The sequence below is a fragment of the Anomaloglossus baeobatrachus genome, chromosome 2 (genome assembly GCF_048569485.1).
Source record: "Anomaloglossus baeobatrachus isolate aAnoBae1 chromosome 2, aAnoBae1.hap1, whole genome shotgun sequence".
Taxonomy (NCBI): Eukaryota; Metazoa; Chordata; class Amphibia; order Anura; family Aromobatidae; genus Anomaloglossus; species Anomaloglossus baeobatrachus.
This window is the reverse complement of record NC_134354.1, coordinates 744172671-744190764: the sequence shown is the minus strand read 5'-3', so window position 1 is coordinate 744190764 and position 18094 is coordinate 744172671. Positions and strand designations below refer to the sequence as shown.

The 18094-nt window shown below is 43.2% G+C and overlaps 1 protein-coding gene across 1 annotated transcript in view; it reads left to right on the top strand.

Moving 5' to 3' along the window:
* The first annotated feature begins 331 nt into the window (after positions 1-331).
* The window catches only part of SLC35F2 (solute carrier family 35 member F2), a 114630-nt gene continuing 96867 nt past the window's right edge, over positions 332-18094 (top strand). The window contains exon 1 of the mRNA XM_075334659.1: positions 332-461. Coding sequence (XP_075190774.1) covers positions 361-461 — 101 coding nt within the window. The 5' untranslated portion in view covers positions 332-360. The remainder of the gene's footprint in view (positions 462-18094) is intronic.

Here is an 18094-nt window from a genome sequence, read left to right as displayed (position 1 = left end):
AGATAATTCCATAAGGATGACGTGTAATCTGATTAAACACTGGATCTTTAAATTCTTGTAACATTCAGACAGCCTTCTTTTTTACTGTTTGAAGGTGTGTTTTAAGTGTGAATAATTTTTTCCTAAATTATGTCACATTATTTCCTAACTTAAAAAAAACCTTTCTGTGCGAATACTTAATCCCATCACCATATCTTGGACTAGTTACAGAATGTGCATGGACCTTGTTAAGACAGTTAATGATTCAGCAGTTACTACTATAAAGAATATGTGCGGCTTCTTAGCATTTTTAGCCTTTGACACATGTTACAGTGCATCAGTCACTTCTGCTGCAGCCTGCAAAGAAGAACTGACACTAAAATGGACATTATAAACACCCACGAGTCTTCTGTACAGCTAGAGCCTAGGAGAAGCCGCTTCATCAATGGACTTCTAAATGTAAAAGAGAAGATTTTCAGATGGTATGTAGAATGTTATGTCATTTATAATCTAGTATGCAGAGTTAAGCAAAAATAGAGTATTATACAGATAATGTCATGAGTGTGTCAAGGCCTGATGTGATATCGGGGCGATCTGGGACCAGAAGGTCATAGCACATTATGGATCGCAGAACTGCTTTAGGGGTACTTTTGACAGTATTCTCTGTACATTGTCCTGAGGAAGGGGACAGATATGTCCCTGAAACGCGTAGACCTGATAAAATAAACAGGGATTTACTAACACCTTCTGGACTTCTGTGGTTTGACGTGGTATTTAAACCTGCTTTCCTCCTGCTTTCAATATTGTCTCATCGCTGCGGGACTGCTGACTTTCACGTTATATCCTGCTCAATCAGGGGTTGTGACTGGCACAACCAGACCAGGTGAGTGTTTTTGTTAACATTCACCCCCACCTGTTTATCAGGTAAGACCCTATTTGCGCCTAATCTTTCCACAGCTTCTCTCTCTCCCTTAGGGGTACTTCTCACATAGCGAGATCGCTGCTGAGTCACAGGTTTTGTGACGTACCAGTGACCTCATCAGCGATCTCGCTGTGTATGACACTAAGCAGTGACCTGGCCCCTGCTGTGAAATCGCTGATCGTTACACACTGTTCTGGTTCATTTTTTGGTCGTTGCTCTCCCGTTGTGCAACACACATCCGACGTGTTTGACTGCGGGAGACCAATGAGCACCGACTCTGTGTAAGCAGTGTACGCTGGTAACCAGGGTAAATATCGGGTAACTAAGCAAAGCACTTTGCTTGGTTACCCGATATTTACCCTGGTTACCAGCGTACACCGCTTACAGGCTGCCAGCACTGGCTCCCTCCACACGTAGCCAGGGTAAATATCGGGTAACTAAGCAAAGTGCTTTGCTTAGTAACCCGATCTGTACCCTAGCTACGTATACAGGGAGCCAGCGCTGGCAGCCTGTAAGCGGTGTACGCTGTTAACCAGGGTAAATATCGGATAACCAAGCAAAGTGCTTTGCTTAGTTACCCGATATTTACCCTGGTTACCAAGCGCAGCATCGTTACACGAGTCTCTGGTGGCTGGTCGCTGGTGAGATCTGCCTGATTGACAGCTCACCAGCGACCATGTAGCGACACACCAACGATCCCTGCCAGGTCGTATCGCTGGTGGGATCGTTGGTGCGTCGCTACGTGTGACAGGACCCTTAGTGCCAGCTTGTTGTTTACCCTGAGTTGGAGTGTATTTAATTCCATCTGGCACTGAAGGGGTTAAGATTCATGTCTATCCTGCAGTGATCTAACAGGTAGTTGTAACCTCAGCTGCAATGACTTCCTTCTGCTATAAATATCCCCACCTTGTTGGCTATAGCTAATTCCTATTGCTGTTGACTTCTAAGGAACCGGTCCTGGAGAAAGCTGAGGTGTCACTTCAGCTGCAGCCGGCTTTTTATTTGTTCATTCTTTCTTCCCTGTTTGTCTTTTTTACCTCGTGTTGTCTTATTATAGTGGTGAGATGCCTCGCTGACCCTCACTAGCCAGAGTGAGATTAGTGTCCGTAAGGGCCTAGGTACGTGATTGCTAACGATGGGAAGGACCCGTATAGGGACGTTAGGGCCTGCAGGAATCAGCTTCAGGTGAGTGTTAGGAGGTGATCCCACTCCCCTCTCCCTAGCAGGGCCCACCATTGTATCTTGTACCCGGTGTACCTTGTGTGTTGTGGTTCTCGCCGAGAGTTCTTTTATACCTGGTGGAGCCCAAGTAGTCACTGCGTGATAGGTAATCAAATATGTAAGTCCCCTGGAGAGAGGAAAACATTTTATAATGACCATCAACATATTATACATAGTTTGATTATTTAATGAAAAATAACAAAACAAAGCCCTATTTTTGTGGAAGAATTGTTAGCCTAGAGACCAATAAGAAGATTTGGACATTTTTGGCTAGTTATTACTGATAAAATACTGGTATGGGAGAGGTGTAAACTGAGGACTTGTGCAAACTGTTTCATTACAATGTACTGCAAGTAAATAATTTCAGGACTAAAGAAACTGTGCACCTACGCTGGTCTGGTCCTCATGTGTAATAGAGTGTGCAGAGAGCTATTCTGGTGTGTTTAAATGATTTCATACTTCTAATTTATAAGATTTCCCCAATATTAAAGGGAACCTGTCAGGTCCGCTATGCCCTCCAACCTCCCTGTCTAACCAGCCCTTTCTGATGTAATTCACTTAAATCAATGTTTACAAAAGGATTTATAAACCTTGCTTTCCCTATGCTAATTAAAGCCTTGACTAGTGGATGGGGCATTAGTTCCCCAGACTAGTCGGCCTTCTTTGCATGTTATCACGCCCCTGTGGCCATGATAAAATTGTTTCAACACACTGTCGTCAACCCTAGCTTATGGAAATCTTGTGCATGTGCACGGCTCATTACGGCAGTGTCTGTTACGGGGGGCTGTCTGATAATAAAACCTAAAGGAGTAACAGACAGTCAGGGTCCACCATGCAAAGACTGCTGCAGACTATGGCAGAGTGCAATACCTCTGTTAAACTCACAGAGGAATATAATTAGTAAATAAGGCAATTCCTCCCTTACTTGGAGGGTGTGTGGAATGGTCTTTGTTAATAATCACAGAGACAAAGGCAGTGAGTGTGAAATGGCACCTACCTAGGTGTCTGCCCAGTGGCCTCAGCCAGCGAATTGTTAAGGGCAAATTCTGCCCAGGGTAGGAGGGAGGACCAGTTATCGTGGTTCTCAGCAACAAAGTGTCGAAGGTATATAATCATGGATTGATTGGTACGCTCAACCAAACCATTGGTCTCCGGATGGTATGCCGAAGAGAGATTCAACTCAATTTGCAGAAGGCTACAAAGATCTCGCCAGAAACGGGAAGCAAATTGCGGGCCTCTATCACAAATGATACGATCTGGCATCCCGTGAAGCCTAAAGACATGCTTGAGGAATAGTTTGGCTAGTACCCTGGAAGATGGGATTCTCGATAACGGTACGAGATGAACCATGCGGGAGAAATGGTCCGTAATGACCCACACAAATCTATGTCCCTGTGAACACGGAAGATCACCCACAAAGTCCATGCCTACCATCTCCCATGGTCTATCTGGCACTGGTAAAGGATGCAAGAGCCCAGCCGGTCTCTGCCGTAATGGACGGTTGCGAGCACACGAGTAGCAGGAACCGACGTATCTCTTGACGTGGCTGGCTAAGTGTGGCCACCAATACCACCTCTCCAGTAACTCTCGTGTCCGCCTAATACCAAAATGCCCACCCACCCTTGAGGTGTGGGCCCACGACAGTATATCATTCTGTCGATCAGGCGGAACAAAGGTCTTGCCCGGTGGGATTTGGTCTAACGTCACAGGCGAGAGCGTATGAAAAACCCTGGAGGGAAGGATAAGACGAGGTTCGTCAATCTCTTACTGGGTAGAAACCATAGAGCGAGACAGGGCGTCTGCCTTGTTATTCTTACTCCCAGACAGATAGTTGATGGAGAAGTGAAAGCGGGAGAAAAACAAGGACCAGCGGGCTTGGCGAGGATTCAGACGCTGAGCGGTTTGTAAGTACGTCAGATTCTTATGGTCTGTATAGACCTGGAAAGGATGTTTCGCTCCTTCCAGCAAGTGACGCCACTCCTCCAAGGCTAATCTCAGGGCGAGCAGTTCCCTATCCCCTATGGTATAGTTTCTCTCTGCCGGTGAAAAGGTTTTAGCAAAGAAGAAACACGGCCTTTTTCTACCTGCACTGTTCTTTTGATACAAGACCGCACCAGCACCCACTGAAGAGGCATCAACCTCCAAGATGAAAGGCTTATTCTCATCGGGTCTTTGAAGAACGGGAGCAGTTGAAAAGTGTCTTTTTACTGCCTCAAATACCTGAGATGTCTCAGTAGACCAGACTTTGGGATTAGCACCTTTCTTAGTCAAGGCCACCAAAGGGGCCACCAAAGTAGAGAAATGGGGTATGAACTGCCTGTAATAATTTATGAATCCTAAGAAGCGTTGCACCGCCTTCAAGGAATGAGGTTCGGACCATTCCAGGACAGCAGAGAGCTTCGCAGGATCCATAGCCAGACCCTCTTGTGAGATAATGTAGCCCAAAAAAGGCAAGGATGACTGCTCGAATACACATTTTTCGAGTTTAGCAAATAATGAGTGCTCCCTTAAATGGGAAAGGACACGAACGACATCCTGCCGATGAGTCTCCAGATCAGGAGAAAAAATCAGGATGTCGTCCAGATACACCACTACATAGGATAACAGTAAATCCCTGAACACATAATTTACGAAGTCCTGAAATACTGCGGGTGCATTACATAAACCAAAAGGCATGACGAGGTATTCATAGTGACCGTCTCGGGTGTTAAAAGCGGCCTTCCATTCGTCACCCTCTCGAATTCGTACCAAGTTATACGCACCCCGCAGATCCAACTTCGTAAAAACTTGAGCTCCCCTCAGTCTGTCAAAGAGCTCCAAAATTAAAGGTAACGGGTATTTGTTCTTTATTGTGATTGCGTTGAGACCCCTGTAATCTATGCAGGGACGCAAATCACCCTCTTTCTTCCGAACAAAGAAAAACCCAGCTCCCGCGGGAGAGACAGACTTACGAATGAACCCCTTCTTTAAACTCTCTCTTATATAGGTCGACATGGCCTCCGACTCAGGTATCGACAGGGGGTAAACCCTGCCCTTAGGTGGAACCGAACCTGGCATAAGGTCTATGGCACAGTCATACGGCCTATGGGGTGGAAGAACCTCAGCACCCTGTTTGGAGAACACGTCAGCGAAATCCAAATAGGGTGTAGGTATGGGAGAGAGATCAGTTGATGCAACCGCAACGACCTTAGGTGGTAAGGGAAGACATCGGGACTGACATTTCGAACCCCAACTAATAATGCTGTCGGACTCCCAGTCAATGTGAGGAGCATGAGTCCGAAGCCATGGGAGACCCAGAAGGACGTCGTCTATACCCTCAGGCAAAACAAGAAAAGAAATCTCCTCTATGTGACCCTGAGACAGGGAAAGGCGCAAGGGAACTGTCCTCAATGTAGTGGACCCTCAACAACTGGAATAGCCCGATGCTTAGGGCGTGAGGAAGAGACCTCGAGTCTACGTTCCCTATGGCGTACGTCGATCCTCGTTGCTACTGTGATCAAGTCTTCCAGAGAAGCAGGGACCTCACGAGTAGCAAGAGCATCCTTAACATAGCCTGCCAACCCTCTCCAGAAGATAGGAATCAGCACCTTCTCTGGCCAATCTAGTTCTGCCACCAGAGTTCTAAAAGCAATGGCATAAGAACTAGTGGATAACGAACCCTGAGATAGATCTAACAGTCTCAGGGCCGCATCATGGGTAACCTGCGGACCCATGAATACCGCCTTAAGAGCATCAAGAAAGTCTTGATGTCTCAGAGTAACCACATCAGAGCGCTCCCATAGGGGAGTCGCCCATTCTAAGGCTTTATCCTGAAGTAAGGAGATGATAAAGCCTACTCTGGACCTCTCCGTAGAGAAGCGAGAAGAGTTGACCTCTAGGTGTATCTGACACTGACTAATGAAACCACGACATGATCTGGCATCGCCAGAATATCTGTTTGGCAGAGCAAGTGAAGGATCATGTGCAGATGTCACCATGGTCATAGGTTTATCCTCTATACTCTTGAGCCGTGACTCAAGTACTTGTATTTAACGGTGTAACTGCTGATATTCTGCCATAACTGCCAGACCCTTGGCTCAGTCCTAATGTTACGGGGGGCTGTCTGATAATAAAACCTAAAGGAGTAACAGACAGTCAGGGTCCACCGTGCAAAGACTCTGCTGCAGACTATGGCAGAGTGCAATACCTCTGTGAAACTCACAGAGGAATATAATTAGTAAATAAGGCAATTCCTCCCTTACTTGGAGGGTGTGTGGAATGGTCTCTGTTAATAATCACAGAGACAAAGGCAGTGAGTGTGAAATGGCACCTACCTAGGTCCGTTCCTCTAGTGGTGCCAGGAAACTGACAGCAGCGTAAGCCGCACAAAGCTCCTACCTGCGTTCGCTCCACTAGTGTGCAAGGACACAAACCACTAGATATGGTACCTGCCTAGGTCCGCTCTTCTAGTGGTGCAAAAGAGACGAACAGCAGCGTAAGCCGCACAAAGCTCCTACCTGCGTTCGCTCCACTAGTGTGCGAGGACACGAACCACTAGATATGGCACCTGCCTAGGTCCGCTCTTCTAGTGGTGCAAAAGAGACGGACAGCAGCATAAGCCGCACAAAGCTCCTACCTCTGTTCGCTCCCCTAGTGTGCGAGGATACGAACAACTGCCAGACGCAGTATAAGGAACGTTACCCTAGCGGCAACGTCCACCTACGAGTAGAATCACAAGGCCCAGCCAGACCATGTGCCTCAGGCACCTGCCTATGTCCGCTCCCCTAAGAGGTAAGGATACGGACTGCAGCCGAAGCTGTAAGGTATAAGAACGCTACCCTGCCGGTAGCGCTCACCTAGCATAGACAGAGAGATGCCTAGAGGAACGTGCACAGAGCGTCTACTCTCATGCATGAACCAAGAGGACTGAGCGCCGTGCGGCGTGCGTCAGGGTCTTTTATAGACTCTGTGCCTCATCCAAGATGGAGGACACCAGAGCCAATCCGCTGCCAGAACGACAGGAATGACGTCACGCTGGCCTATCACTGAGCAAAGCGTCACAAGCACATGACCAGCAACCAATCGGCATAGAAGGTGTCAGAGACATGTGACCACGTGTCACAAGCACATGACCAGTGGCCAATCAGCTTAGAAGGTGTCAGAGACATGTGACCTCGTGTCAGCGATGATGTCACCCGCACATGTGCAATGGCTCCAAGATAGGACTTAGTCTCCAGCGCTTGCACATGTGCAGTAGCAAGAAATCTGGACATAGTCTCCAGTGCTCGCACATGTGCAGTAGCAAGAAATTTGGACATAGACTCCAGTGCCACAGCAACCGTAACAGTGTCACTGTGCTTCAGAAGCAGTACTTCCGATCATGAACAGAAGTCAGGAAGCATACACATGGTTTCATACATTTAATGTAAGTGAAAAAAGCAGTGCACATGCGTGAGAATTCTAGATTTTACCGATATCAATGCTGTTGGGTTGGAGGGTATAGAGGATCTGACAGGGTTCCGTTTAAGGGGTTTTCTACAATATACACCATAAATGAATGTATGTTATGGAACGTTACATGATAAAAGGTAAAAAGTTGAGCAATATAACTGCATCTGCCTGGCTTCATCATTAGTAGTAACTCAGAGTCTGTGCTTTCAATAATTCGGATAAGATAATTGGAAGAATTTGTAATTGTACTCTAGTTTAGGCTGTACAGTATTTATGTTTTGGCTGTTTTTATTATTTCATAAAAGTAATACTTTTGGATTGTAGAGGGATCTAAACTCTATTGATTATTCAATTGCTGCTTCTCATTTCCATCTAATAGGTAGAGTAACAGGTTTATATATTAACCTTGGCAATCAGCTGCTCTTGTGATGTTGTCGTAACTTTTATGTACGTGCAACATCAATTATTAACAATATCTTTTTGCCTTTGAAATAATTAGTAAGCAAGTCTTTCTGAGAACTGTCATTGATAAGGGATTATACTTAGAATAGACCATCAATAATCAATATGAGATTTCAATCCATGACTCCCACAGTTAGCTGACTGAAGAGGTCTTAGCCTGAAATCCCTCTGTATCCCCCTTACTGTTTACCAGTCACAATTCATTTGGTAGCAGCTGTGAATGGTACTTCAGTTCTTTGCACATCATTTCCCTTCAAGTTGGCTGACGAATAATACCGAACCTAAGCTGCTACCCTATAGAAAGAACTGCACATGGCAAATGACTGCCGCCTCTTCAGCAGCTGGTGAAAAAAGATTGATTTTGATGAAATGAGGTCAATATACCAAAATATTTGCTGTCTGTGGGGAATGAATCTCAAAAACTGGCGGTCAAGGGGAAGTGGGGGGCTATTAATTCCTAATATCATGGAGGAGGATTGTGGGGAGATTTTGGAGTCTCCATCTAAGGTTTCTCATTCGATTAATAACAAAATGATTCAATTATATATAGTGCATGAAGCATATATAACGCCATTGAGATTATTCCAAATGCAGTCTTTGGCCACTTCGTAGTGAGATGCCATGTAGAGGCGTGCAGACTTTATTCATACGATTTGGAGTTGATCAGTAATTGCCTCCTTTAGATATGAAGTAGTATCAACTCTTTCCTCTCTGGCCTCCTTTCCTATCCCCATGGACCCTATGCTATGCCTTATTGGGGTCTTGGATGAAGGGGCCTGGACCCATCATATTAAAATCCTTCTGCAGGAGACTCTTTTTATGACAAGGAAACTTATTGCCCTACGTTGGATGGGCAACTCCCGCCCAACAGCAAGAGCATGGATAAAATTAGTCAACACAATTATCCCATTTGAATGAACAGTATATCAAAACAGAGGATATCCTGAGAAATTTTCTAAAGTATGGGAGATATAGAATTCCTTCCACTTGAGTATGGTGCTGTGTGGAGCTTCTGTTTCTTCCCTTTGTTAACCTGGAGATGCATTGTGTTGGCCCTGGACTTGGTCATTACGTAGCATTTAATGTTCAGTGCATGGCGGCAAAACAGATATTTTGTTATGCGAGTTTATCCCTTTCTGTTGATTTTGGTATTTCAGGTAGTTTATTATGTGGCTTGCTCATCTTATAAGGTAATCAAGGCACGTGTAATGATCTATTATTTTATTTTATTGTGTTGTCCATTAGAGTGCTCTGAACCTTATCATTATCTTCTTGCACCAATATGTATTTGTTATGTACCTGCTATTTTTTTGGCATTTAAAAAATGAATAAAAAAAAATACCAAAATATTAATTATTTACTATAGATACTTTGAAGTGTGTTGATAATAAAACCATAATCATTCTACAATACTCTGGATGCTCGGGTTATCCTTATTTAATCATGAGCAGCAGCACAGGATGCCCGCATCAACTTTATCTGAAAATATTAATTCTGTCTCTATTATATTGCTATGCATTTTTAAAATGAAACTATATTTATGGACCCTGTTCAAGATTTATTTTTTAAAACTCACCATATCTGTATAACACTTGAAGAATTATAGGACCAAAGTGTGTTGGTTAGTAAAGCTGGGTTCACACTAAGCGACAGCGACAACGACGTCGCTGTTACGTCACCATTTTCGGTGACGTAACAGCGACCTTGTAAGTCGCTGTTATGATCGCTGCTTAGCTGTCAAACACAGCAGAAGCAGCAGCGATCATAACGTCGCTGTGCTACATGTGCAGAGAGCAGGGAGCCGCGCTTAGCGCTGGCTCCTTGCTCTCCTAGGTACAGTACACATCGGGTTAATTAACCCGATGTGTGCTGCAGCTACATGTCACAGTGCAGAGAGCAGGGAGCCGCGCGCACTGCTTAGCGCTGGCTCCTTGCTCTCCTTGCTACAGTATACATCGGGTTAATTACCCGATGTGTACTGCAGCCACATGTGCACAGAGCAGGAGCCGGCGCTGGCAGCAAGAGCGGAGGCTGGTAACGAAGGTAAATATCGGGTAACCAGGGAAAGGTCTTCCCTTGGTTACCCGATGTTTACGCTGGTTACAGCTTACCGCAGGCTGCCAGACGCCGGCTCCTGCTCCCTGCTCGCTTCATTTCGTCGCTCTCTCGCTGTCACACACAGCGATGTGTGTGTCACAGCGGGAGAGTGACGACCAAAAAATGAAGCTGGACATTCAGCAACGACCGGCGACCTCACAGCAGGGGCCAGGTCGTTGCTGGATGTCACACACAGCGACAGCGATGGGACGTCGCTGCAACGTCACAGAAAATGGTGACGTAGCAGCGACGTCGTTGTCGCTGTGTGTGACACCAGCTTTAGAATGCCCAGCTTATAATGTTTACAAAATATGATTAGACTTCACTAGGTTGTGGTGATGAAGAGGACCCTGAGTCAACAGATCCTCCAGTGGAGGTAGAAAGACTGGTTCTTTTAAAGTCAGAAGCTTTAGGAAGGTGAACCAGTTTATTTTTGGTTAGTAGGGAGTTATCATGATTAATCTGTTTGAGGTTCTCAGAATCTTCACAGAACTGGCAAGATAAGAATAATTGGTGGGAAAGTCCATCTTCCATTTTTCGGAAAACACATCCACTGCTGCAGAAATGTACATTGGCTCTAAGCAAAAACAATTTTTTACCTTTTGTGTTTTTCCAGAGGCAAACACGTCTATCTGGGGGACACCCTAATGAAGGTTAAAGTGATTGAGCACATCTTGGTTTAATACCCATTCTGCTAGGTCTAAAGAGTACCTGCTGAGGAAATCTGCTGTAAGGATTTTTGAGCCTTTTTGCTGGATGATGGAAAGTGACAGGAAAGTTCTGCCCAACAGAATATTTGTGTGGATAAATCCTCAACATAATGTTTTGGTCATCCTCGATGACAAAGAACAATATTGTATTGCAGTAGCATTATGTGAGAAAAATCTTATGTATTGACTGTAGGAAATTCTGATATCTTTGCTTTGTCTCATATATTGCCATCAATTTTCTGTAGTTTCATTACATCTGCAGGACCAATACTAGCCAATTTCCTTGAAGTAATCTTTCTATACACCAAAGTTTTGTACTAGGACCACGGTGATATATGGCGATAGGATCCAGCAGCTGAACAATCAAGAAGAAAAAGCATGGAACCAAAAGCACTCAACTCACAAAATATTAATAAAAATTACACATTTTTATTGATTTTAAGCATAAAAGCAATTAAAATCAGAAAAGCCACCATCACAATAATATTGTGCACAAAATGTTAAATCTCATATCAAGGCATACAAGTGCAAAATTGGTGCAGATTTTCAATCAGCAAAAATATCCTAATCCAAATACCTTAGTTGCTGCAAACAAATATGCCCTTGTGCACTATGCAGACCTGGCCAGAGTATAGAAATATAGCAGCAATCAAATAGCAGCAAAATGTATAAGAATAATCAATTCAAATATTATATATAAAATACATCAGTAGATATATCAGTAGATACAGCAACCCTATCCAAAATTATTTTATTACTAGCTGTACTACCCGGCTTCGCCCGGGTTAATAACTGCTGTTAACAAAATAGAATGTATTAACAAAATGTATTCTGCACAGAAAAACCACAAAACAAATAGATATAAATGTAATTGTAATGTCTGTCTCCCCCTCTGTATATATCTCTCTGTCTCTCTCTCTCTGTCTGTCTCTTTCCCTGTCTGTCTTAATCTCTTTCCCTGTCTGTCTGTCTATCTATCTCTTTCCCTGTCTATCTCTGTCACTTTCCCTGTCTGTCTCTTTCCCTGTCTGTCTCTTTCCCTCTCTTTCACTGTCTGTCTCTTTCCCTCTTTCCTTTTGTCTCTTTCCCTGTGTCTGTCTCTTTGTCTGTCTCTTTACCTGTCTTTGTCTGTCTCTTACCCTGTCTGTCTGTTTCCGTGTGTCTGTCTTTGTCTCTTTGTCTGTGTCTGTCTCTTTCCCTGTTAGTCGGTCTCTTTGTGTCTGTCTCTTACCATGTCTATGTCTGCCTCTTTCCCTGTCTGTGTCTGTCTCTTTCCCTGGCTGCATTGTGACACGCCAACATTCCATATAAGGGCGTGGCTGCGTATTCTTCTGAAGTTCTGGCAGCACTGTGGCTCCCAGCTCCATTCGCTTTAACCCCTTCACGACCATGGACGGATATATCCGTCATGGAGCGTGTCCCGTTAAGCCCCGCCCCCTGCCGTTGGCAGGCGGCATTGATCGGCACACATATCAGCTGTTTTCAACAGCTGACATGTGTGCCTACATGTTAGGAGTGGAATCGCATTCCACCCGTAACACTAACCCCTTACATCTCGGTGCCAAAGTCTGGCAGCGAGATGTATATATGCGCAGTGAAGATTTTCACTTACCGCCACCCCCACCGGAAGTCACGTGAGTGATCACGTGACGTTCGGTGGTTGCCATGGTAGCACAGGGTCATGTGATGACGCCTGCAGGTATGACGTTTCACTTTCGTTTTTACCTGGCCCGGAGGCCAGGGAAGCAGGAAGTGACTGTATCTGCTGTTTACAGCTGTATAGCTGTGATCAGCAGATAGATAAGAGCGATCGGATTACTGATCGCTATAGCCCCCTAGGGGGACTAGTAAAATAAAAAAAAAGTTTTAAAAAATAAAAAATAAAAACCCTAAAAGTTCAAATCACCCCCCTTTCCCTCCATTGAAAATAAAAGGGTTAAAAAATAAATAAATATACACATATTTGGTATCGCCGCGTTCAGAAATGCCCGATCTATCAAAATATAAAATAAATTAATTTGATTGGTAAACGACGGAGTGGCAAAAAAATTCCAAACGCCAAAATTACGTTTTTTGGTCGCCGCAAGTTTTACGCGAAATGCAATAACAGGCGATCAAAACATAGCATCTGCGCAAAAATGGTACCATTAGAAACGTCAGCTCGAGACGCAAAAAATAAGCAGTCACTGAGCCATAGATCCCAAAAAATGAGAACTCTACGGGTTTCGGAAAATGGCGCAAAATGTACGCCACTTTTATTGGACAAGCTTGTGAAATTTTTTTAACCCCTTATACAAGTAAACCTATACATGTTTAGTGTCTACAAACTTGCACCGACCTCAGGCATCATACCACACATCAGTTTTACCATATAGTGAACACCGTGAATAAAAAATCCCAAAAACTATTGTGCCATCACACTTTTTTTGCAGTTTTTCCACACTTGGAATTTTTTTGCTGTTTTCCAGTACACCATATGGTAAAACTTATGGTTTCATTTAAAAGTAAAACTCATCCCGCAAAAAACAAGCCCTCATATGGCAAGATTGACGGAAAAATAAAAAAGTTACGGCTCTTGGAAGAAGGGGAGCAAAAAACAAAAATGCAAAAACGGAAAGTGCCCCGGGGCTGAAGGGGTTAATGGAGGCAGGTTTTTTGGTGAATAACTAAGGAGTGGGGTTAAAATTTCCCCTCAAAACATAGCCTATGACGCCCTCGGGGTCCAGAAGTGTGAGTGTGCAAAATTTTGTGGCTGTAGCTGCGACGGTGCAGATGCCAATCCCGGACATACACACACACATACACACATACACACATTCAGCTTTATATATTAGATTGCTTTGCTGCTATTGATTGCCTATTACTCTCCTACACCTAGTCATGATTTTTTTCCCACGTTCTATGATATATTCTGCCAAAAACAGTAATTAAACTCATTTGTGATATCAGACTGCTATTATTTTGCACATAACTGTAACTGGCAGCACAGTGACTTAAGGCTGCTTTACACACAACGATATCGCTAGCGATCTCGTTAGCGATGTGACACGCCAGATCGCAGATACGATTTGCCGAGATCGCACATGTGACCGGCGCTACAAAAAACGACCTATGTGCGATCTCGGCAAATGATATCTGCGATCTGGCGTGTCACATCGCTAACGAGATCGCTAGTGATATCGTTATGTGTAAAGCAGCCTTTAGTGGTTAGCACTGCAGTTTTGCAGCTCTGAGGTCTTGGGTTCAGATCCCACCAAGGACAACTTCTGCAAGGAATTTTTATGGTCTCATTGTTTGCAAGGATTTCCTCCAGAAACTCCGGTTTTCTCACACACACACACACACACACACACACACACGCTAATAAGGAATTTAGATTGGAAGCCCCAAAGTGATGGTCACGTCTGTAAAGCGCTGTGGAATTAATAATGTTATATTTGTAAAATAAATAAACTGCTTCTTGAATGTATCAAAGAGCTTAGCAATACATGTTGCACATCTAATCTTTTTAAGCGTTGATTTCATGGATGGATGTTTATCCCTCTAAAAGAAAGATGGAGACAACTATAGAGGCTGATATAAGGGTAAGGGAATTCCCCCACACACACACTTTTTGAGGGGAACTCTCTATAGGAAGGTCAGTGCAGCTTGGATTCTGGCCACCCATAATGTTCACTGATATAGATAAATCCCCTCTGGAACAATAAAGGTCCTACCTCAGTAACTGCTTGTTCTTTACATAGGCGATTCCCTCCTCTTCCCACGATGACTTTGCAGAAGTATGGAAGTATGTCCCCTTGCCTGTACTACAAGACCGGAAGGGCATGCTGCTGCATATCCACTAGAGAGGTTTTCCATCCAATGGTGAACTGGAAGGAGAATCTGTGTTCCATTTTGGAAAACACATAGAGACCAGAATTTGGTCACTGTTTGCCTTTTTTGCAACAGAAATCCTCTTCCGCACACAGGAAGATAATTTCTGCACTCGTCGCTGGAACTCAAGACATTCCCATGCTTAGGGACTAGAGATTAGCAAGAACTACCATGCTCAGGTCCTCGGTACTCATAGCGAGTAGTCAGACGCTCGGATAGGCTCGTCTTGTGTACCGAGTATAATGGAAGTCAATTAGGGAATTCAAGTATTTTCCCAGAAGATTAGTTACGAGTAATAAAATGGTAGTGCGTGCTCATCACTATTAGGGACCTTACCAGAGAAGTGTCGGCCTTGGTCACTTGGATAAAGAAAAAGATTTAACCCCCCGATCCTCATGGGTCTGTCGATGCAGGTAAGCTTCTCCAACTTTGAGCTCATTTTTATGTGACTATCTCAGTAGGAACGGGAAAGACTCTAGGGTGGTGGATTAAGGGGCTATTTAACTTCTCGTTTATTTCTGTAACTATAGAGTACCGCAGGAACATGCATAACTAAATTAAACCTCTCATTTGCACATCAGATTTAGGAAATAATGCTGTTTGCCAGGTGGGACAGTTGCAAGGCATTCATTGGACACCTGGCAAGCTTTGCACATTTCCTATCTTAATTAATGACGTACATAATACTGTGGGATGTCGAAAAGATGTCTCAAGTTACTGAGATTAGATTACTGACTTGCTACAGCGCATTTGAGGTGATATTGGCACTGTCAACAATAACAGACCTCGGATGCAGGGAAGGGTGAGTTAAGCACAGTTTCTTATTTAAGACCTAAATAAGTTTCTTATTTAACCTTAAAGAGAAATAACCACCAGGATTTTGCTATATGAGGTAAAGACAGTGCCATACAGGTAATAAGATGCTGAATCCAGGCATACCTGTTATAGAAAGATTCGATGCTTGGTTGATTAAATATCTTTAAACAGTACAGGGCAATACATTTTGATAAGAAAGCACTAAATTAATGAAAATAACACATATCACTTGAGATTCATTTTAGCTTATTAGAGCTTAATCTTGGTCAAGTTTCCCAATGGTTCAGTAAACTAAAAGATCAATGGACTTTTACAAAGAGTTAGTGGAGGAAATGTTAGAAACATGTGAGAAAAAGAGGAGAGATTAAAGCTTGAGTATTTTGAAAATGTGTTGACCAACGATGCAGAAGATTAATCTAGACACACTCAAAGTCACAAGATTTGCCATCTGTCTTCAGTTGCATGCGCTCTACAGCCTTAATTCTTTTTGTTTCTTGCAAATTTTAATATTTTCCTGCATCAGAACATGAATGTACAGTATAAGCACTAAGCGTGAAGCTACCTCCAATAGCCCTTAAACATTTTTAACCAATCACTTATTTCCCAAAGCATAAATTGGTACCACACACCGAAAAGAATACTCTTTGAAATAACATGTTGTAATGATTGGATCTGAGAAGATGCAAAATCAGAAAATCATGTAAATTTTACAGATAAATTCAATTTACAGCTAATTTATTCTCTGTGAATTGAATGTCCCTTATTATGCTTTGGGGTCTGAAAAGACCCCAGAGCATACTAAATGTAAGATGTAGAAAAAAAAAACCTCAGCTGGTCACTGTCCTCCGAAATCCTGGACACCTTTCACAATAGGCCAACATTTCACTTGCCACTTGCCCCAGCTTGTCCCTACACATCCGTATCAAAAGGACATCATAACCTTAAGACAGATATGCACATAGATGTCCATCTCTTCAGACCCCAGAGCATAATAAGGGATATTAAATTTGGAAATAAATGTGTTGCAAATCAAATTTCCCAATAAAATCCAATCCAATCCAACACAATGTGCAATTGATGGTCTATTAATGTACAAGGCGACATATATATATATATATATATATATATGTATAAAACTGATTCCAACGCATGCAATACATATACAAATGAGAGAATAACACAATTTTCTAAATATTAAGGTCATTGTGTAGTCCTATTTGATTATATCCTAACATGAGTAAACTAGCAGTATCTTAAGCTTATTTTATAAATTGAACTTATTCCAAAGAACATAATAAAAATGTAAATGAGATAAATTAAAAAGAGCACTGATCAAAATTAAAGAACACTTTCAGATACCTGCAAGTTATTGGTGTTAATCTGGTATCTGGTGCTAATTTACTTAATTTTCCGTCAAACCCTATGCAACTGACAGCCTAACTTTCCAGTTTGCACTGACTTTGAAAAAATGGTGTGCCATTCCATAATGACTGAAACCCTCTGGCAGCAGGTTGTCTAGATGAAGGCCAAAAAGGTGGCCCTATCAGCCATAGCAAGAGAAGTTGGTCGTTGCAAGTCTGTGGTTTCAAGAATATTGAATCCTCACAACATCAGAAACTCTTGCAAGTCCTCCAAGAAGGCCGGTTGCTCTTGAAAGACAAATGCAAGAGAGAACAGGATAATGCGGAGAATCTCCATGGGTAATCGTTTCAACACTGCAGCTGGAATTGCTCTCCAGTTCAGCACTGAACAGGGCAAGGATCTGTCTTGTCGTACAGTGTCACAATGTTTAAGAGAATTTAGACTGAAAGCCCACTCTGCAGTGACCAAACCTCTCATTAGCAGAAAGAATCAAAAGGCTAGACTCACCTTTGGTGAGGAGCATGTTGTGTGGGCACAGGAGAAGTGGTCCACAGTTCATTTTAATGATGAAAGCAAGTTTAATTTATTTGGGTCCGATAGGAAACATTAGGTTAATCGACAAACTGGGGAAAGACTGAACCCAAGTGTGTTAAGAAGTCAGTGAAAGTTGGAGGAAGTGTCATGGTTTGGGGATTATTTTCTGCAGCAGTAGTTGGACCTCTCATACAGCTACATGGCAGAGTGAATGCAAATGTGTATCAGAGCCTTCTTCAACAAGACATGGTTCCTTACTTGCATTAATCAGTCAATCACCCAGCAATTTTCATGCAGGACAATGCGTCGTGTCATACAGCAAAGCAGGTAAAGCAGTTCCTTGAAACAGAAAACATTGAAACAATGAAATGGCCAGGCCAGAGTCCTGATCTAAACCCAGTAGAAAACCTCTGGAAAATGCTTGGTGACAAAGTTATGGCCAAAAAACCCACAACAGTAAAAGAGCTGTGGAAGAAGAGTGGACCAAAATTAAACCAGAGCAGTGTTAGACACTAGTGATGTCCTGTGGCTGCAGATGTGTCAAAGCAAAGGCCTGCACATGTCCTACTGATTGGTGACTATTGTTACCTTCAGAAAATGTAGTTATAAACTTTCTCTGTGCTACAGTCATTGTTGTTCTCTAATAATGATTGTCACGTTTTGGCCAAAATAAAGGTTTTATATTGAT